We start from the raw sequence: 22,179 nt of genomic DNA, 5'->3' as shown, positions 1-22,179 counted from the left end.
GTTGTGTGTTGGGAAATTTTTGTAATAAAATATTTTTCAAATATTCATGTATTGTTTGTTCGAATCCTATGAAATAGCCATTTTTGTGGGCTCCAAATAGTCTAATACTGGCAGCTTTTTGTGTGTCGGCATAATATGCAGCCACATTTATAGCTGCTCTCTTTAGTAGGCTTGTCTGGCAGGGTGTTATCATGAAGCTTCATTTTCTTCCAGTCACTGTGGTTAGTTGGACTAGATTAATCTCTGGGTAGCAGAGGCTCTTGACCATCTCTGGGGTGGATTCCTTAGCACCGCAGTCACTCTGCGTTTCTGGAAGTCTGTCTGCTTTAAGTATGATCTCATTTTCAGTGCAGAATTTCTCCTCTCCTGTTGGCAGGAAGGCAGAAGGGCCTGTAGTGGGAGGAGTGATGTTTGCATCCTCTCCGTGTGGTCTGCTTTGGGGCAGTGTCCTTCTTGTCTCTTCCAGGCTCTTCTGTTTGTTGGGAGTGCTGGGGATGGGAGACAGAGAGAGGGAAAGCCATCTTCTATCTTCTCATTGGTCCCTGTCAATCTCTTGTTGGTTGATAAGATCAACTGTCCATGGTTGACAATAGGTGAAAGTGAAAGTCGCTCAGTCCTGTTTTGACTCATTGAGACCCCATGGACAGGCAGCCAAACGCTTCCCCTGTGAGTTCTTTGGAAGGTCTGGTGGGACCTTCCAGCCCTCTGGGACATCCACTCCTGGCAGAGCCCCCCACCCTCTCTTGCTCCTGCAAATCCCTTGCTTGGCAGTCAGCCTTTTTGAGTGAAATGCTGACATGATGGTATATACCCTGGTTCTCTCTTCCTGCCCTCGTCGGGCGAAGGAAGCTAGGATATCTTGCAGGAGGTGGGAGGAGGTGACGGTGGTGTGTGGGGTAGGGGAGTGCACACTGCTTGGTAATTGCTGCCTTTTCTCTGCAGCTGCCCTTCTTGCTTCTCTGTGCTTCTGCTCAGCTCGGCTGAGGGTGGGCCAGTCCCCAGGGCTACTGTCACTTCAGACCAGCTGGCCACTAGGAGGCCAGCCTAGGAGGTCCCCACAGCCGCCTTCAGGCTTGATAGTTTGTGGGAATAACTCAGAACTGAGTAACTTTCCTCTTTCGTGCTCTGTTGACCATTGCAATTGAATTGCGGTGGAAGACTGCAGATTAGAACTAGCCAGAGGATGAGACTCAGGGCAAAGTGGGAAGGTTCTGAACACAAAGTTCCCATTTTCCTCAAAGACATCAGTTTGCAGTATATGTAGAGTATTGCCAATTAGGGGAGCTCATCCAAGCCTTTGGTACCCAGAGTTTTTACTGGGGCTTCATCACCTACCGGGCTTCCCTGGTACTCAGGGGTAAAGAATCCGCCTGCCAACATAGGAGACGTGGGTTCCATCCCTGGGTTGGCAAGATCCCCTGGAGAAGGAAATGGCAACCCATTCCAGTATTCTTGCCTGGAAGATCCCATGGACGGAGGAGCCTGGCAGGCTACAGTTTATAGGATTGCAAAAGTGTTGAACATGGCTTAGTGACTAAACAACATCACATACTGAGAGCATGGCTGCCCCTAACTGATATATATAGTCATACAGTCTGCACATCACACTGTTAGACTGTCCACTGGCCAAAGCCCCCAAGCAAACCAATCACTCCTATCGGGTAGGACATGTCGGGGACCTCCAAGTAGACAAGGGCAAAAGCCAGACCTCTGTTTGGGTAAAGTTAACTCTTTACTATGCAATTTACAATTACAGGCATTCTTGCTTTAATTTATTATGTTTTATCAGCTTCATTATTATTAACTTATTTAGTAAAGGGTTGAAGCTTGTCCCCAGAATATTGTGATACGCAATTGCATCAACTGCTTTTTTTCCTATAATTTTTAAAATGCATATGTTTTATAATTTATCGTGTGAGTTTTCTATATGTGAAGGTGTTAATCGCTCAGTCATGTCCAGCTCTTTGCAACCTCATGGACTGTAGCCTACCAGGCTCCTCTGTCCATGGAATTCTCCATGGACATGTCCATGGATTTTCCTGACCCAGATGATCGAACCCAGATCTCCTGCATCACCGGCAGATTCTTGACCTTCTCAGCCACCAGGGAAGCCTGAGCTTTCCTTATAGTTTTTGCTAATGCTTTTCTTTACTTCCTTCTTGCATCTCTTGGTCACTTTATTGTAAATGCTGAATTCTTTCACCCTAGAAAGTGTGGGCTCTTGGGAAGAATGGCTGCAGATCTTTTGCTATCTAAATGGGTTAAGGTCAAAAACTCCTCAGGGGCACAGCTGTAAATCGGCGGTGGTCACGCATGATGGCTTTGTGACCTAGTCTCATTGCCTCAGATTTAGAGCTACATAAGTAAGTAGGGTTATGCTTTTCTGTTGTTTTTAGTTTTGGAAAAAAAAAAAAAAACAGAACATTTTTTGTTATTTTTTGAAACAACCTTCATCACCTCAGAGTTTCTGATGGACACCACCACTTGCTTTTTTAAAAATACCTTTTACCACTCTAGATTCAACAGGAGACCAAATTTTAGTACCATACTAATAGCTGTTACCTACACAAGATAAATGATTGACACGCTGGGGGTGTTTTTTGCTTCTAAGTCTTCTCTCTTTATTAAATTCTCTGTAGAAAGAACTAATGAAACTTTAAGAACTTGCTCATTAGGCCTGGCATGAGCATTTGGGATTAGCTCCCATTTGTGTTGTATTTTTAGCTTCTTCCTCGTGGAGTTCTGGTCTACCACAGAGTCATTAGGTGGGGTTGCTGGGCCTGTGCTCTGATACAGCTGTTCTCTCTGCAGTGAATCAGCAGTAATCCAGACAGAAGTATAAGTTGGGGCAGTGGTTCCCAACTTGGGGTTCCAAAGATTAACAAAGTTTCCAAAAATTGTTCGGGAGCTGATTGAGATAGTTATTGCTAATTATTTCTCTTTTCTTCATTTATCCTGATGCGAATGGAAACAGCTTTCTTCATTTTGTTTTACTGAATTCTAAAACCCATGGCAACCCCTTGTCACTCCTCCAGTCTCTCGTGCCTTTTCCACAGGGTCAGTCGGGAGAGGTGTCGGGTGCCTTAGGTGTTAGGTGCTTCAGGCGTCTGGCCAGCGGGCTGACAAATGGACTACACAGGTCCTTCATGCTCAGGTCTTCTTGTGCTCAAGCTGGGTGTTGTTCAGCCAGGATTTATCGGTGAGGACTTTGTCTGACATAGAGCAATGAGGTCTTGGTCCTAGACCATTTTGGGTTCATCACCAGTGTTTGGGAACTACTGGACTTTTCCCCTGATTTCTCTTTCTTAATAATTTATAGATCTTTTCCTCTTACGAATGAATTTTAGGATCATTAAATTCCTGGAGATGAGGAAGCTTGAAGTGACCTGGCGTTTATTGGAATATTTATTGGGTCCCTTTTGCTCCCTTATTTCTAAAGTGTTAGCAGGAAGAAGTTTGATTACTCTGTGACAGCAAGGATTCGAGAAAGAATTTACCTACTTGTTTAACAAATAGGTGCAAGGCAAATGTACATTAATGAACAAGGCAGATTCAGTCCCTTGTTCCAGACCCTGAGAATTAGGGATGCAGTGATTCTCTTTTTCTGTGGTCCCTGGACCAGCATCAGATCACCTTGTTATCAGTAGAAATGCATAATCTTGGGCTCCACTCAAGACCTACAGAACTGAAACTGTGAGGTGGGCCCAGCAATCTGTGTTGACGGGTCCTCCAGGTGACTCTGGTTTGAGCAGCACCACTGTAAGTGCTAGGTGATTGGGTAAGCCATGAGGAGGATGGCTTGGAGGAAGTCATCACTCTTGCCCTGTGGGAATCCTGATGGGTTTTCACCTGCTCAGTTTTAGAGGCAGGAAGAGCACTGGACTCCATGGACATAGGTCTTGGCTCTTGTGATCTCCAGTGATGTCAGGCTGACAGTTATAATCTCAGAGCACACTGTAGAAGTTTAGTCTTTGCTTGAACCTAGGAGTTTGCTATTAGTTCCAGCAGCTATTACAAGGAATAGTTAATATTACTTCATTTCTCTTTGCTAGGGTCATAAAGACGTGATTTGCTATATGCAAATTTTATTTATTTAAAAGATTTTATAAAATTGAATTATTATTGTAAGAGGTCAAACCAGTCAATTATAAAGAAAATCAACTCCAAATATTCACTGGAAGAACTGATGCTGAAGCTCCAATACTTTGGCCACCTGATGCAAAGAGTCAACTCATTGGAAAAGACCCTGATTCTGGGAAAGATTGAAGACAAAAGGAGAAGGGCAGCAGAGGATGGAATGGTTAGATAGTTCCATTGACTCAACAGACATGAATTTGAGCATACTCTAGAAGATAGTGAAGGACAGAGGAGCCTGGTGTGCTACAGTCTATGGGTTTGCAGAGTTGGACACAATTTAGCAATCAAGCAACAATTATAAGAAATAGTTACTTGGAATTCAAGGTTTCTTTTTCCTTAAGCAATGTTATTTTAGAGAGATTTCATCCTAATGGCCCTATCTAGAATAACAGGTCTGCCATTATTGTGAAACTGAGGAGGTAAGATATTTTATTGCAATACCTGTAAAACTGTTGCAAGAAACAAGGAGAAGGTTAACTCTAGGGTGTGTAAGTATATGTGGTAAAGATTTGTGGAGAAGAATTATTTGGAGCTGTATGGAAGGCTCCTCAGGGGTGAGGCGTACCCACACTTAGTAGCTGTGATTCTTGTCTCGGTTTAACGTTTGGCCCCAGACCTGGAATTAGGGCCTTGCCCAGGCCCATAAAGGGACAGAGGAAGCCCTCCCAGCCTCTGCAGGCTTGGTGGCAGGCCAGGGCCATGAAAAGAGCTGTAAACTGGGGCTGAGCAGACTTGTGCGTGAGTCCAGATGGCGCCAGTCACACTGTGCCGTACGCATGACTTCAGCAGATATTTGCAGGCCTCCTTTGTGCCAGGACACTTTTCTTCCCCCTGAACTTTAAACTTTTTATTTTGTATTGGGGGATCGCCGATTAACAGTGTTGTGGTAGTTTCAGATGAACAACTCAGGGACTCAGCCATGCATATGCATGTATCCATTCTCCCCCAAACTCCGCTCCCATCCAGGCTGCCACATGACGTTGAGCAGAGTTCCCTGTGCCATACAGTAGGTCCTTGTTGGTTATCCATTTTAAATACAGCAGTGTGTACATGTCCATTCCGAAGTCTCTAACTATCCCTTCTCCTGGCCTCATTAAGTTCATTCATTTGCATCTTCATAGGTGGACCTAGAGAGTGTCATGCTGAGTGAAGTAAATCAGATAGAGGAGGAGAAATATCGTATGACATCTGTTATATGTGGGATCTAGAAAAAGATGATACTAGTTAACTTACAAAACAGAAATTCTCCAAGACACTTTTAATAGGCAAGGAAATGGAGGCCCAGATGTTTGATGACTACCCTCAAATCAAAGGTTTTGAAACTTTAATTGAATTAAGGTCTCTTGAGTCTGAAATGGGCTATGCACATGTAAGTGTGATGGCTTCGTTTCCAGTGTTCCCAAGAAGGGCCTCCAGTCACTCTCACTTCCTCTCTGAAAACAACAAAAGAAGCTTCTGAAATATTTGTCTAGGAAATCTGTATGATAGTTGGTGATCTATCTTAAACCCCTATCAACAGATGATTCTTTATCATCCAACATTTTAGTCAGCACTGACTTCAGCAGGACAGATCCTTGAAGGGAGGAATGGCTCTTGGTCAGGGCACCTAAGACCCTGGTCAGTTTTGCTTAGATGTCTCTGCTGCTCTGTTCACTCTGTCCAGGCTCTGGGCCATTGAATATTGGCATCATAGGTGCTGACTCCTTTTCAGGACATTGATCTGTTTCATTTGTGTGTGAAGTATTCAGTTTGACTGAAAAAATTCAAGACTCATAAACAACTTTGAAAGGTTGCTGCCTCGCTCTGGATACAGTATGTGCTAAATTAATTTAGTGTATTGATCAGAGCTCTGATGAAGTCTGTGAGCTGCTAAACTGGGAAAGATTGAAGGCAATATGACAAGTGGGTGGCAGAGGATGAGGTGGTTAGATAGCATCACGGACTCAGTGGACATGTGCGTGCTTGCCTGCTAAGTTGCTTCAGTCATGTCCAACTCTGAGACCCTATGGACCATAGTCCACCTGGCTCCTCTGTCCATGGGGTTTTCCAGGCAAGAATACTGGAGTGGATTGCCGTGCCCTCCTCCAGGGGTTCTTCCTGACTCAGGGATCAAACCCATATCTCTTGTGTCTCCTGCACTGGCAGGTGGGTTCTTTACCACTAGCGCATGGATTTGAGCAAACTCTAGGAGACAGTGGAGAACAGAGAAGGCTGGTGTGCTGCAGTCCATGGGGTCACAGAGTCAGACATGACTTAGCAACTGAAAGACAATAACAAATCTTAAATCAGTGAATAAATTGGGCTGGTTTTATTTCCCAGAAGAGAATATTTGGGAGGGGGGTAGGGAGAAGTTGGAAAAAAAATCAGAGTACAGTTATGCAATCTCTTTCCAGTTTCCTGAGATGATTTATCTAGTGTTTCCTAGATGACTCTCTTACTGGTGAAGAGTTCCTTCTTTCCCTGTCTAATCCCCCTGCCTACCATGTCTTCCTCCCCAGCTCTCTCTCCCTATTCTCTAGGAAACAATTTTTTATTGTCACTTTACTTTTGCTGTTGGCGGAATTAGTCTTGGGAAGGTATTGTCTGTGATTCAGAATTCTAGAGCGTTGATTCATTTCTTACCTTTTAGGGCTCTGTTTCATTAGGACAAACTAAATAATGGACTTTTCACATAGGCATTGGGTTAGATTCCCAAGGGTCAGTTCAAGCTGTTGCTGGGCATGGGGCCGCATTTTATAGCAAGACTTATTTCAGTTTTAAATGATTTGGTATTTGGCTAAAAGCACTTAAGACTGATTCCAGAAAACCCAAACTGGCAGCACATTTGTTCCTTTTTTTTTTTTTTTTAAGCATGGTTGATTTTTTTTTTTTTTTTTTTAGGTTTCGGAGTTGGGGAATAGGATCAACCCTAAAGGGATCCCAGAAGTGGGAGAAAGGCTATTGTACTCTTAGCAGAGCATTTCAGCCTAAGTGATTAGCAGCATTTGGCCCTGAGGAAGAGGCCTCTAAAAATAACTGGTGAGCAGAGTTTGCAATCAGGTCCAATTTCAGCTCTAGAGGCCTTGCCCAAGGAACTGCTGGCCTGTCCACAGCGCCAGAAGCAAAGGGCCTGTGTCGTGCCTGATACCTGCTCACAGGGCTTTGTTTTTTTTTTCCTTTCATATATATTATTCATGGATTGAAGAAATCAAAATGGCAGAAGGTAAAGCTATATTTTTGTTCTTTGGGTTAAAAGTGGTTTGGAAACTAGACGGCAGTTTTCAGCTTGATTTTTCAGTTGTGCACTGTTCAGATATTTTTGGCTAAGTGCTTGACTGCATCTTCTATGCTTTCCATTTTGAACTCCTGGAGATCTCAGTGTTTCAAGTAGTTTAATTTTTCATGGGCCAATCTGTCTTTAATATCAATGTAAAGTTTTAGAGTCTTAACCTAGAATATCTTTTATTGTATTGTAATATCAGAGACAACATTTTACAAACTTCAGATAGATGAACAAGTGGTTTGTCTTGGTCTTAGAATTTAATTACAGTGATTTAAAAGAATTGTGTGCATTTAGATTTCATGTAAAATATTGGGAAATTTTAGGGAATTTAAGGGCTTTATGATTTCTGTCTTGTGTTAATGAACATACTTAGTTGGCTGGAGCAGAGCCTTATATGTGGAAATGGACCTAATTTTTGTGAAGCAGACAATAAATGTAAAGAAAGGACTTTGGGATTTTATTTTGCTTTTTTCAAATTGAATCATTAACCTTCAACTGTTCTTTAATGGTGTGTTGATTTACATTTTCGTATGTGTTTGTTTTTGCTTTTCTTTGTGAATTAAGATATTCTTTTTAATGGAAGGCAAGTTGTATTGGCTTATTATGTCAAAAATGTGTTTAAGAAACATAAAATAGACATGTTGAAACTGCTTCCAGCTCTCAGCTACCTAAGCAGTCACTGGAAGGGTTCTATTATTAGTGTGGAGAATATGAGTCTCTCTGCTTTGAACACTGTTTTAAATAAATGATGAAAATGGATCTCTTGACCATCCTGTTAAAGAAGAATATGAGATCTGTTTCTGATTTTTAGTTCTTTTTTAAGGCACTTCTCCCCTTCTCCATGGATTGCTTAACCCACAGAGTGAAGCAAAGTCAGCTATTACTTCTGACCCACTTTTATAACAGTTCTTGGCTCCAAGGGGATGATATTCTGTAATGCAAAAAAGTAATCAGTTTGATGAATTGCTTTTATGGTTTTGTAAAACTTTAAATGTATATACAGTCTTGGAGTATAAATATGAAATCCCTAAAATAATGCTTACCAAAACTCATTAAATGGTTGATTTGTAATTCACTTAGTTACAGTTCCGGTTACGTAATTGACAGATGCTGGGGTACATCTTCTATTTTGCCTTTCCTTAATCAAATTTCTGATTGTCCCTAGCCCTGTCTTCATTAATCTAAGAAAAGAAGAACAAACTACTGGATGTTTTTCCAGAATATGTTTGGAACAGGGTACTAGTTTCAGATATGCTTGGGGAGTTTTAAACTCTCTAGAAGGGTTTATCTTACTATGGGTTTTTTAGTTTGGTTGGACAGAAACTGATCTGCCCTTTGGGACTAAGCACACCATATTTGCAAAGTGACATATCAAGAATGTGTTATTTGGTGTCAGTTAAAAGTTCCAATAAAACAATGGTTCAGAAAAGACACCTTTCTATAATTTACTGTTTTGTTCCTTCATGGAATTAGTAAATAATAACAGTAAAGAGATTGATGCTACTGGAGTAATATATCATTTATTTGACGTTATGAAGGGATGGATAAGATAATGCTAATCATTTCATGTCCTAGCTAAGTAACATTTACCCTTTCTTTGACCTTTACCTTTTAAGCGATAAATCCATTTTATTAAAAAAAGTTGAATAAAAATCTTTCCAAATTTTTTTATACATTTTTTGCACTGTTAAACAGTTTGAAACAATGGTTTAATGGCAGAATTAATTTGAATGTCATTATTACTTTGTACTAAAAGATTATTTTAATAGTTAAGGACTATAAGTTTTGTAGTTAAGGTCTGCTCACCAATGAGCATCAATCATAAATGGCTTCCAGCCATTCTTTTCAAGTTCTTATGTCTACTCTTGCTATATTCAAGTTTTTTCTAGGCACTTTCTTCCATCAGCACATTATTGCTTTAACTCCTTTGGGTTAGGCTGTCTTTAATGTCTATTTAATTTTGTTCAGTTAGTTAGGAAGCTTTTTTTTTTTAATTTTATTGGAGTTTAGTTGATTTGCAATGTTGTGTTTCAGGTATACAGCAGAGTGAATCAATTATGCATATACATATATTCATTCTTTTTTAGGTTCTTTTCTCATACAGTTTATCACAGAATATTGAGTAGAGTCCCCTGTGCTATACAGTAGGTCCTTTTTGGTTGTTTATCTTGTATATAGTAGTGTGTGTGTGTTCATCTCAAGCTCCTGTTTTATCCCCCGCTCTCCAACCCTGTGAGTTAGGAAACTTGATTGAAGTTGATAGAATCCTCTAAAATAAATATTGGCGAAGGAAATGACAACCCACTCCAGTATTCTTGCCGGGAAAATGCCATGGACAGAGGGGCCTGGTGGGCTAGAGTTCATGGGGTTGCAAAGAGTTGGACGGAACTTAGGGACTGAACAACAACATAAAGTATATTAAGTGTATCAAATGTGACCCATGACAGTTCTGGTGAACAGGACCTGACAAAGGTGTTTCTGCATCCAGACCGATTTGAAAACCTTCCCCTGTGTCTGTGGGTCCCAGTGGATCCTATGTAGAAGGAGCGCTGAACTGTACCGCTTGGCTTCTCTTCTTCCCTGACCTCTATTTCCTATAAATAGTTTCTTCCTTCTGTGTCTCTCTGCCTAAGAATATGGAGCATTTTGGGGAAAGCTTTTTCTATGGCAGTTAGAGTTTTCCAGATTCTACAGAAACCAAATGGAGCAGGAAAAAAGGCTTTGGCTACCTCTGTGATTTTATTAAGCTGTTAATAGACTCTGAACTTTTTGAAGGAGGTTCTATTTAGGTTGTTTGGATACAGAACTTGGAACACACATATCAATTTTTCAATTTTTATTTTAAAAATAGTCATTAGTAGTTTATCTCTTTCATTACTTCAACATTAGCGTCTTAGGTATGTGGTTTTGTGTCAAACCATAAGTCTGTTCCATTTTCAAAATCTTTGTGTAACATGATTTAAGAATTTAAGTGGCAACTAACTTTGAAGTGATTTAGCTTTGTAAGCACTATCAAATTCCTGGAGAAATATTTCAGTGAAAAGAGGTTCAATAAAGCTTTTTCTTCTTATATAATGACATTTTCTCTCTTTTATTTTTTAACAGAGACAAAGCAGGGAGGACTCAAGAACGGGAGGAAAGGAGGACTTTCTGGAAGTTCATTTTTCACGTGGTTTATGGTCATCGCACTGCTCGGAGTCTGGACATCAGTAGCTGTGGTCTGGTTTGATCTTGTTGATTATGAAGAAGTGTTAGGTAAGGGTCTTCATGTTGTTTCTTATTAGTACTGTTAATTTCTGTAGCCTTCCAGTGGTTCTCAGTAGGGAAGGAAGAAAAGGGGACATTAGCAGGGTTAGCTTGGAGTGATGGCTTCAACTTCTTTGAACATGATCTGTTGAAATAAAAATAGACTTACATTGTTTACACAGAAAAATTGTATCAAACAGTACACACTTCCATGACATGCAATAGTCTATCATTTCTATTCCATTTTGTTCTATTATGAATTTTTAAAATAGGTCATGAGCCACTGAATTTATTCAAGGACCCATGAATGGATCATAAACACAGCTAGCAAGACCCTGACTTAAAGAAAACATTTCAAAGCATACCCTTCTGTGTCCTCATTGAAATTGTGGGAGGACAAGTGTGTGTGTGAGTTCGTGTATAGGTGTACCCTCCCTGTACACCGTTTGGAGGAAGTTGTCATGTTACTTCTGATAGTTGTGTTCCTTCTTTCTCCTTTTCCCCTTTCTCTCCCCATAATCACTTCAGTTTTTCATGATTTTTTTTTTTTAACTTTCATAATTCTTTTGGTACACTTGATCAAGTCTTTTTTTTTTTTTTTGTAATTGAGGTAAAATTCACCTAACCTCTAAAATTCAGCATTGTAAATATGTAAAAATGTAGAGTTCACTGATTTTTTATTTGTGTGCTGTCATCATTGTTAATTTCAGAGTATTTAAGCGCAAGTAACAATTTTGTGTTTTTACACGCCTGCAGCCAAGGCAAAGGACTTCCGTTATAACTTGTCAGAGGTGCTTCAAGGTAGGCTCTTGGAGACGAGTTTTAAGTCTGCTTGCGTTAGTCTCTAAAACTGCACCTTCAGGCTACTATTTTAGTTATCGCCTGCATTACAGAATGTAAGTGATAGGACCAATTTTCCCTTCTAAATTTCTCAGAAAGTACAGAGTTTCTGTTTTTTTTTAATATCATTTGAACGGTACTGTATGTAGCTTCAACTGCAGACCAGTGCTTTTCATTTATATTTTCTTAAGTATAGAAATGATAACTTCCTTATCTTTCTTACTATTATCATTTTCAATATATGTGTGCTTTGTAAACCAGACGTCTACATAGCACGTTAAATGTTTTCCTAAGTAGGACAAGGGCTCTGGGAGGGTCCAGGTTGGTCATACCTATTCTACTTCCAAAGTTCTTCGTGCTGTTATGCAGTGTTTTAATTTACTTTTTAATAAGAAGTGGTGGCAGTGTTGCCAACTAGTGTTTTAGTACTGATACTGTATTTGTGAATGTGGTTTAAAATATTGTTTAAAAATGTGAAATTAATATACCTCTTCACATCCATTGTCCAGTGATGAATTATAAATCATGTCGATTTTTGGATGTTTCTGGAAATTGAATGTATTTGACTCACATTTGAAATGCTGAACATAACAGTGCTCTGAGATGATAGAACTTTATTATGCCTTAAAATTCATACTTAGTGTTTTTGAAGGAGTAAGTCTCTGCTAATACTGGCTTTTCAGCTTGTCTGTTTTAAGTCTTTTCTTTTTGTTTTTCCTTAGTAGTAGGTGACTGGTGCTAATTATGTTTTTCAGTAAGATAACTGTAAGTGTTCCTTTGTAATTTCAAAAGGCCTGTTTTACATACTTTGTTTCCAGAACAGTCTTTTTTAAAGGTTGATTCATGATGCTTGTCATAAGTCCTTATTATAAAATATAAATCTATCCTTTTATTTTTAGTACTTGTACTTGATGTGAATTATACATGGTCTTTGAGACTCTGTGGGTATTTAGTTTTGAAGATTGATAATATGAGGAACTTCTATATTGTAGAAACATTAAATTTCATGTAACTGTTAGAAGTGGATCCGTATTGTTCCTTACATATGTTGAAAATTTTATCTAAAATATTTTTAGCAATAAAATTTAAAAATATTTTTCTGAAATGATTAAATATCAGGGTATTGTTAAGCCCTGAAAGAAAATATTATCTCAATTATATTTCTTATATTTGTTAGGTGAATGTTTCCTTATCTCTAAGTGAACTGTCTTCATTTTTAAGTGAGACTATCATTTAGCATAGCTTTTTGTAATGAAAGGAGCAAAGAGTTGCCTTGCTTGGTAGCATTAATAACTAATATGCAGGACTGTAAGAAGTAGTAACACATTATTAAATTTGGTTTTCCTTTTGTTCCCGTATCCTTCTCTGCTTCTCCTCTTGTAGGGAAACTTGGAATCTATGATGCTGATGGTGATGGAGATTTTGATGTGGATGATGCCAAAGTTTTATTAGGCAAGTACACATTTTTTTTTTTTTTAAGTTAGTGGCGCTAAAATATTGGAAGCAAAATAATATTTAAGTTTTAATAATGTCTGTGTCAATCATTTACAATTTATGGAAGGTATTTTCCCACAGTATATATTCTTGTTAGGATGAAATGAATAGCTTAATTATTTTTCCCTAAACTCTCACATTTCAAGTTACTTTTACAAATAGATAAGTATACAGCTCCTGCACAGATGTTCTTAATTGGTAATATCATTTTATATGTGTTTTTAGATTTAAAGCATTTTATGTTTTGAATGTAGCATTTAAAAATTTAATGTCCTAGTCTGTTTTCAGATACGGTAATTACAGCCATTCTTTGGCATCATTTGGCCTATTTCATGTCCATTTGAAAGTGTGAATTTCTAAAAGCTTACATAAATTCATTTTGAAATAAAGTAGTGGTAGTAAACGTCTCAGAATGTCCTATGAAGGTTTGGAAGGTAACATTAAAATATAAGCTAGTAGTCTTTGGCCAGATTTCTTGTTTTGTTTTGTTTTGTTTAAGTCTTGACCCTTCTTTTTTATCACCAGAAATACCTGTCTTCATCATTGAGATGTTTTTTGTGATAAAGAGGTGATTTTTTTTCATTTATTTTAACATGCAGTTATGCTATAAAAGATGATGCTAATTTTAATATACAAATTTTATATAATCTGGCCTGATGAGATATGTATTTCTGCTTGTTAAACAGCATCTTTTCCTTTGTTTAGTATATAGCATAGTGTGTACCAAAACACTTTACACTGAAGTCTTTAGAAAAATAGCAAATATGGTAAGGTATTGCATAATAAGCTTCATAGAATAATAACATAAAGAAATTCTCGCACAATTTTGTGTATATTTTATGGATATGAAAAAATGGGAGGTACTACATCTGTAACTAATGAAATATAATAAAAGTTTTTAATTTTGACTTTGTTAATTTGTTACTGCTCAGTGAGAATTATATTTGCTACTTAACAGTGAAGGCTTTCAGTACCCATGAAATTTCTTTTCCTGTCTTAACCATAATAGAATTTTCTATATAATTTTGTCACTAAATATCTAAATTTGGATTTCTGTAAATACAGTAAGTCCTCAGAAGACTATAATCCTTGGCATGTGAAAGAAAGAAAATCATATAAAACTTAGAACAATGCTGATTTGCTTGCCTTTAAGTGGTTAATTACTCTATTTTATTACTTTTCTGTAAATGACAAATTCTGAATAGCAGGGCTTTTTATTTTAAAAATAGCTTCATATGGGCCAAGTTTCCTTGTTTTAGAAATAATATTACCTACTACATTTGGTTGTTTTTTTGTTTTTATTTTTTTTTAAGATGCTTAAAATCAGCTATCTGGTCTATTAGGAAACACCAACTATTAAAAATTAAAATGATATATCTTCTTTAGCACATATTTATTTCTACTTCAAATTCACATTAATAAGTTGATTTTTAGAATTTTAGATTTCAAAAATTTTTTCCCCTTGGTATTTTTAAGCAGCCATTAAGAGTTTAACTGTAATTTAGAACATTCTCATTTGTGGGTAGCCATGTATGTGGAATGGGCAAATGGTAACCTGATCTTTTTATAAGAATCATATACTGGGAGTAGAACCCAGTTGGTGAACGTGAAGGTTCATTTGGTAACTTGACCATTACATGCAAAAAGGCTATGACACACTGTTTTACTGTATTATGTGTACTAATTCACAGTTGGATTGTGGCTTTGGTAAAGATGAAGGAAACGAATGTGAACTGTTTGTCCTCTAACCTTATTCTATAGCATTTAGATTCTCTGCATGACTCTACAAGCTTGATGGGAGTTGAGTTTTATGACTAAAGTTCTTTTCTACGTTGTGAGGTTGTTGTCGCTGAGTTGTGCCTCTGTTACTGGAGGGTGATTTCAAGAACCAGGTGAATTTTGGGGGGCTCAGGTGCTGCTGGGCTCTGTATGATCAGGGAGAGATTATGGGGGAGCAGATTGTGTACCCCAGAAAGAGCTAGACCTTGGGATATGCTCTCCTTGGAGAAGCTGAAGCTCTAGTATAACAGCTTTGGATTAAGGCAGAGGGAATGCCCAAGAGGTATGAAAGGAGGAAGTCAGAGATTAGGTGAGAGTTTGGCAGGGCAGGTGTGATAATATTCCTAGTTATGCTGAACTTCCATAGGTTTGGCATTTATTTCATTAGTATTTCTTCCTGGAGTCTTAAATTTGCATGTATCTAAATTTGATCCATTTCAGGATATGTATACATTCATATTTACATTTCTTTCACATTTCAAAGTTTGGCTTTTCTTTTAAAATATAAAGAGAAAATGAAATACATGAGTATATCAAGATCAATAGCTATCATTCATTTTATTATTTATTTCTGGCCATGGCCCTTATGGTATACTTTGAAAATGTTCTAAGCCTGGTCTTGTTTATATGGCTTCCTAGTTTTGTGGCCACATTATCTAAAATAAATGTCTTTGATTTAGGTTTGGATAATTGAAAGTTATACTGTCCAAAAATATATTCTTTGAAAATATGTTTCCCAAGTGAAATCAATAGGAAAGAGGAATAAATACTGAGTAACATTTTCTTAGAGTAACATTGCTTCAGGAGTAACGTTTTCTTAGAGTAACATGACACATGGTTATCCTTTTGTCCGCGACTGGTACTCAGCTGGCATCAGGTATGGCTAGAGAACAAAAGGGAAGGTAACTCGTAGAGCCTTGATAAATATTTGTAGATTGACAGGTGCATGAGTGTGCAGAAGGGAAGGCTGGCTGTTGCCCAGTCAAAGGCACTCACACCCTGCTCCTTGGTTCAGGCCTTCTCTTAGAGACAAAGAATTGTGTACCCAGAACATATTTTCCTCTTCTCTTAGGACTAGTTCTTTCGTCTTAAGAACCACAGAAAGGTTGCATAGTTGGGTAATTAGTTTTTTTTAAATGTTTCTGCCCATTTGTTGTGTACTTCAGCCTGTCATACTGAGGGGTAGTAAAGTTTTATATTTTATATTTAATACTTGAAATTACTTATACTGGAAAATGGAGAACAAGAAATATATTTATTCTAAATATGTGTTAGTCGCTCAGTTGTGTCTGACTCTTTGCGACTCCATGGACTGTAACCTGCCAGGTTCCTCCGTCCATGGGATTTTCCAGACAAGAATATTAGAATGGGTTGCCATTTCCTTCTCCAGGGTATCTGCCTGGCCCAGGGATTGAATCCAGGTCTCCCGCATTGCAGGCAGACTCTTTCCGCCTGAGCCACATGGGATGCCCATTTATTCTAAATATACAGCTTCTATGTGTAGCTTCTTTTTGAACAAGAAGAAACAATGATATTTCCATCCAGTCTTGAGTGGGAAGACAGATCTCTGTTCATAGCTTTAGTTAACTCTTCAATTCAGTGAAGAGATATTCTGGGTTGATCAAAAAGTTATCTAAATACCAACTGTAGTTTGTGTCCCCCACCCCACCCCAGATACATGAAGAATGGTGCAGTGTAGATCTTCTGTGGACTAATACAGAGAAAGTTCACTATAACCTTTAATATTAGACTAGTTGTCTTATTATTATCGCTTACCTGCCAGTAGTTATGCTTTGTGGACAGATTTTGTGTTGCCAAAGCCAGGAATACTGAATTAGGTGGTTCTAACCTGTAAAGCTCTACAATCATGGATGCTCACATTTCTTACAGCCAGAACCCTCCAGCCTGATTTTTTTTTTTTCCACCCTGTCAAAATTATAGAAATTGACAGTGTTTGTGGACTTCGAGACCTGCTGGAAGCAAGAGGCTAGTCATACTCAAAGCCAATTCTTCACAGGAAGACAGCAAATGATAAAAACAATATATTTGTTGCTTTCTTTCCATCATGGGGGTCTAATGGGGGCCAAGACTTGAAAGTAACAGGTATCAGGGATCTTTGCAGTAGAAGCTAATTTCAGGAGCTGATAAGTAGAGAACTCTGGAATGTTCCCAGTGCAGGTGACTGATCACGTTTCATATTGGTAGGCTGAATGAATCATTATTAATTCTGGCTGACTCTTAATTGTCAGAATTATAGGACCATGAGTCAAGTAATCACAGCATAATGAAGCTGACATTTTACAGTGTTAAAATTTAAGTTGATTATCTGGTAGAATTGGAGCACACTGGTACCCATTTATGGAAGCTGAACAGTAAGCCTGCTAATCATGTTAATTCCAGAGTTTCCTAAATTAACTCCAGCTCCTAAAAGGAAAAAAATTGATGAAACAAATGTTTCTATTTTCAGTGAATATTTATTGGTGTATGTAAATATTTATTGATGTATGTAAATATTTGTATAATCAACTCTCGATAATATCTGGGTGCTAAATGAGGAGAGGTGGGGCTTGTTAGAAGTGTCTTTTTATCCTCATATTACTTTTACTCACTTTTCCCATTGAAGTGGGTGAGTCAGTTTTGGCTGCTGCAATTTTGTATTTTTTGGGTTCTCAATTCTCTGATGAGAAACCCAGTGAGGGACTGGCTGAAGATTGATCCAGCCGCCTTTCCTTTAGTCCGTATGATTGAGAGTTGATTGTAAGATGTGCATCTTAGCCCATTTCTTTATTTTCCAAAATGTCTTTTCTGTAAATGTCCTTGACCATGATGCACATCCTTTTTTGAGATCACTCTTCCAACACTTCTTTTTTCCACTTAACGGCTCTCATTTTCTCTTTCTCTCTTCCTTTATCCTTATGTAGGCCTGACCAAAGAAGGCAGTAATGAAAATATTGATTCTCTTGAGGAAGTCCTTAATATTTTAGCAGAGGAAAGTTCAGATTGGTTTTATGGTTTCCTCTCATTTCTCTATGATATAATGACTCCTTTTGAAATGCTAGAAGAAGAAGAAGAAGAAAGTGAGACCGCAGATGGCGTTGATGGGACGTCACAGAATGAAGGGGTTCAGGGCAAGACTTGCGTCATCTTGGATTTACATAACCAATAACTTTGATGCAGGGGCTAAAGTCACTGGCTTATGAACCCCCGAAGCAGTCTCCTTCTTCTTTCTTTCCTTCGCTCACCCAGGGCTTAACATGCAGTGGGGCAGCTTGATGGGACAATACAAGGCAACCATGTGATCTTTCCCCCAGTATAGCGCCTAACTAGTCCCCTGCTTGACTTTCCCACTTGAGGAAAGCAGCATTCTCCTCCTAGTGGTTCACAAAGTGCTGAGAATGATGTTCTTGGTAGTATAATTGGTTTCTGTATCGTTTTGTTTCAACTCATGTGCTCACTGAACTAAATTCAGAAACTTAATAGATTGTTTTGTGATTAACCCTTGCTGCCTGTCTTTCTAACATGCTATTCATTAAGATGATTACAGTGGAATTGATTATAAAAATATTGCTAGCATGATTCATGCCTTCAATGCTTCTCTGTTGATCCTTAACTTGATTGATGTGTAAAATTATGGCTCTTTAAAAAGCTGATATTTTTTATTGTAATTTGTTTAGGTTGATTTGTCAGATGGATTAATAACAGATTTCAGTGTCAAATTCTGTATTCATGGTGCTTTGAAAATAACCCCATGTTGTTGCCTTAGGGTAGTTCAATTGCTGTTTTCAGATAGTAGTGTGTCTGAATCTTTCTCTCTATGAAAGCAAAATTTATTTTTAATTTCATTTCCAAATATACATCCAGAGAAAGTAATTTGTATTTTTCTTAAAGGAGGCTTATTACACAGGAAGGAAAATGTGAATATGTATCTTAAATAATGTTGTACATATTAAAATTATTCATCCTAAATTATGGTCTTTTTCCATTTTTTCCTATATTACCTTATTAATTGGCCATCAGCTTTGGCTTAGGTATAATATGGTTTTTAAAATTAAATTCATTGATGTGGTAAATTTTTCTTAATCTATTTTTGCCATTAGAAAACCTTAAAAACACTTTTGAATTAATTCATTTAAAATGCATTTGCTTCAGTGATAGCAAGAGCAATGGTATTATTAGACATAGATAACATGCATTTCTTAAAATGAGATTTCATTCATTTCCCACCTCAAATAAAGCTCTTACAGCTTAAGAGCAATAAAACCCAAGACTCCTAGTTTCTTTTTCCCCTTTTGAGAGTGGTGATTCATGTTTTTACATCTTTTTGAGCCTCTGTGAAACTTAGCTTAGCTTTGGTTCTTTATAGAGCTTACATTGGAAAATATTTGTGTTTTTTTAACATTTTATTTAACTATAATTTCTACTTTTCAAATACTTATTCTTATTTTTTCCCTTTTAATCAAGTTGCTTTCAGAAAGTAGATTATTCACCATTTTTTTCAGAAGGGAATATGACCAACTTAGTTTCTTTTTTAGAAATCTCTCTTGCAGGCTGTCAAAATAAGAGCCTGAAAGTAAAATTTCAAATCAGCACCCTAGAACCTATCAACTTCCCCTTGACTTAATATTTACATGTGTTGGGGGAAACTGTCTAGTTTGCTAATCTTACTTTTAAAAGCATTATTCATAACTCCTTTTGGAAACAGATACATGTGTTGTACATTGGGGCTTTCCCAGGTGGCGCTAATAGTAAGTAACCCACCTGCCAATTCAGGAGACAGAAGAGATGTTTGTTTGATCCCTGAGTTGGGAAGATCCTCTGGAGAAGGAAATGGCAACCCACTCCAGTATTCTTGCCTGGAGAATCCCATGGACAGAGGAACCTGGTAGGCTACAGTCCGTGGGGTTGAAAGAGTCAGACAGGACTGTGAGACTTACCACACATGTACATTGGACAATGATCTAACGCTTAAATGATTATTATAACCCTAGTTTGTCTTTTCCTAATTATTCAAGGAATATGCTTCATTCTGTTAATGATTCTGACAATCAAAAGCTTCTAATTTTGGAATGTTAATATTTTGAAGCAAACAAGTAGGATTTAATAATGTTCTTTCTGAAAGCTTATGCTGCCTTTGTCCTATTTATCATGTTTTTTCACTTTGAATTTGAGTACCGTGACATATCAGAGTTTGTTAGGTTTAAATTCAAAAAGAGTCTTAAGCCTCACTCTCAGAGAAATTCCTTTAGTCCAGCGTCTGAGATGTATTTTTTAAGGCAGTCTTGTTTCTTAATGCTTCATTGCTACTAACTCTAGAAGATGTTTGATCAGTTTATGAGAAGTAAATAATGAAATTTGTGTGTTAAAAATATTCAGAATCATTAATTTTTCATCAGACTGCTTTTTTGTCACAATACTAATGTACACTTTATGTACAGAAATTAATTATGCTGAATTTTTGTAAGTGAAAAATAAGGATGTGGTTTCCTTTGCCATTTTTTTGGTACCCCTGCTGATCAGCCCTTTGAAAAGCCTCTGATGATGATAAAATCCAGGTAACTGGTGAACCCCTGACTTCTGTGACAGCCTTCAACTTGTGCCCACGGCTTGCTTTGGTGAGAAAATAAAGATATTTGCCAAACTGGTATAAAGTACTTTGAAGCTGATCGAAGTGGTCTCGTTTACATTTTATTTATTGTATATGTTATAGTTCTTAATCTTCTAAGGATTTATTGTGTCATTTTCTGTTTGATCATAGAAATCCTTTACTAGCTTGTGTCTCTTAAGCTTTAGGAACAAAACAAGACAAAAATGTAATTGTTAGTTTGAGTATATGTAGTTCTTAAGGAATTTTACATTCTGTATTTTTGGTAAAGAACCCGCCTGCCTATGCAGGTGACATAAGAGATGCCGGTTCGATTCCTGGTTGGGAAGATCCACTAGAGAAGGGAATGGCAACCCATTCCAGTATTCTTACCTGGAGAATCCCATGGACAGGGGATCCTGGCAGGCTAAGGTCCATAGGGTTGCAAAGAGTCATATGCAACTGAAGCAACTTATCACGGACATACTTACTCTGCATTTCCAGTTTGGAACAACCGAAAGCACTTTGAGGACTGTGTTCTGAGTTCACATGGCCTTGTCTCCTCCAAGCTGCCCTTCCTCAGATGAAACTGTGTTTTGTCCAATTGAAAAGGCACTGAATTCTCTGGAATTTGGTGCAAAAGCAAGGAGGTGGCATTTAGAGGACTTCATTTTTGCACTTCAGATTCTTTCAGCCCTCATTTCCCCTGGGATGTGAGGGGTGCGGTTTAAGTCAGTTGGAGAGGCATCTCCTGGGTACTGATCCCTGATGTCCAGCTGCCAGCTTGCTGTATCTTGCAGATGACTTGGACATGATGGAATACTGGGTGACTCCTGCTTTTTCGGGCTTCCCAGTTGCCTCAGGCCATTGCCAGAGACGTGGGTTTGATCCCTGGGTTGGGAAGATCCCCTGGAGAAGGAAATGGCAACCCACTCTAGTATTCTTGCCTGGGAAATCCCATGGACAAAGGAGCCTGCTGGGCTACAGTCCATGGGGTTGCAAAAGAGTCAGATATGACTAAGCAACTGAACATCAACAATACTGCTTTTTCATCTTGCACTTGATTCTTTATTCTAGAAATTACCTCCCTATCATTTAGAGCTGAATGCAAACATGTAAGAAAAACTTTTCCCTGCTTGAATTCTGGTTATTCCCATTTACAGTTAGCTAGATGGAACAAAATGTTTTCTTGTCTGTCCTGATGTTTGTAATTTTGGAGAATTAGCAAAAGCAGATAGAAGTATAGACAGATATGAATTTGAACACCTGCAGTTACACCTTTTGGGGACTGACACTCAGTAACCCATCTTAAATCAGATCCTGCTCTATGAAACAAGTCATTTTCTGCATTTTGGGGCTATGGAAATTTCTCTGATCACTATGGATGTGCACACTTTTTATAAAATTCAGTGATGCAGACTTTATCATCACAAGCTGATTGATGAAACAGTATACTGAATTCTCTGCCTTGATTATTTATTGAGATAACCGTGTGACACACAGGAGTAGATATGAACTAAATTTTGAACTCCTTGAAGTTGGGAGTGAGGTTAGCCTGGTTTTGACTCTTCAAAGCTGAGCCCAACATAGGGTATTTTTAAATATTTGCTGGGGTTGGTCCTGGTGATGAGAACTTTAGGAATTACTCATTGTATAATAAAACACTGATTTTTTTTTTTTTTTAAAGCTTAAATTAGTGAAAACATTATTGGGTATATTTTTTTTTTTCAAGAGAAGTGATTGACACTTTGAAGTTAATACAGTGACCTGACCTATGCTAGTAAAGGTCTTCAGGTGATTTTTCTGCTATCTCATTTGCATTTGAGTCTGCATTTTATCT

General features: G+C 38.0%; 1 protein-coding gene across 4 annotated transcripts in view; it reads left to right on the top strand.

Moving 5' to 3' along the window:
* Positions 1–22,179, top strand: part of ASPH (aspartate beta-hydroxylase) — a 188,544-nt gene that overhangs the window by 19,897 nt on the left and 146,468 nt on the right. For 3 of the 4 annotated variants that reach the window (XM_068983285.1, XM_068983286.1, XM_068983283.1), the window contains exons 2-4: positions 10,505–10,654; positions 11,402–11,446; positions 12,869–12,937. In XM_068983285.1, coding sequence (XP_068839386.1) covers positions 10,505–10,654; positions 11,402–11,446; positions 12,869–12,937 — 264 coding nt within the window. The remainder of the gene's footprint in view (positions 1–10,504; positions 10,655–11,401; positions 11,447–12,868; positions 12,938–22,179) is intronic. The other variant, XM_068983284.1, reaches the window with a different exon arrangement.

This window comes from Capricornis sumatraensis, chromosome 11 (assembly GCF_032405125.1).
Source record: "Capricornis sumatraensis isolate serow.1 chromosome 11, serow.2, whole genome shotgun sequence".
In the NCBI taxonomy this organism is placed as follows: Eukaryota; Metazoa; Chordata; class Mammalia; order Artiodactyla; family Bovidae; genus Capricornis; species Capricornis sumatraensis.
This window is presented reverse-complemented; position numbering and strand designations above follow the sequence as displayed.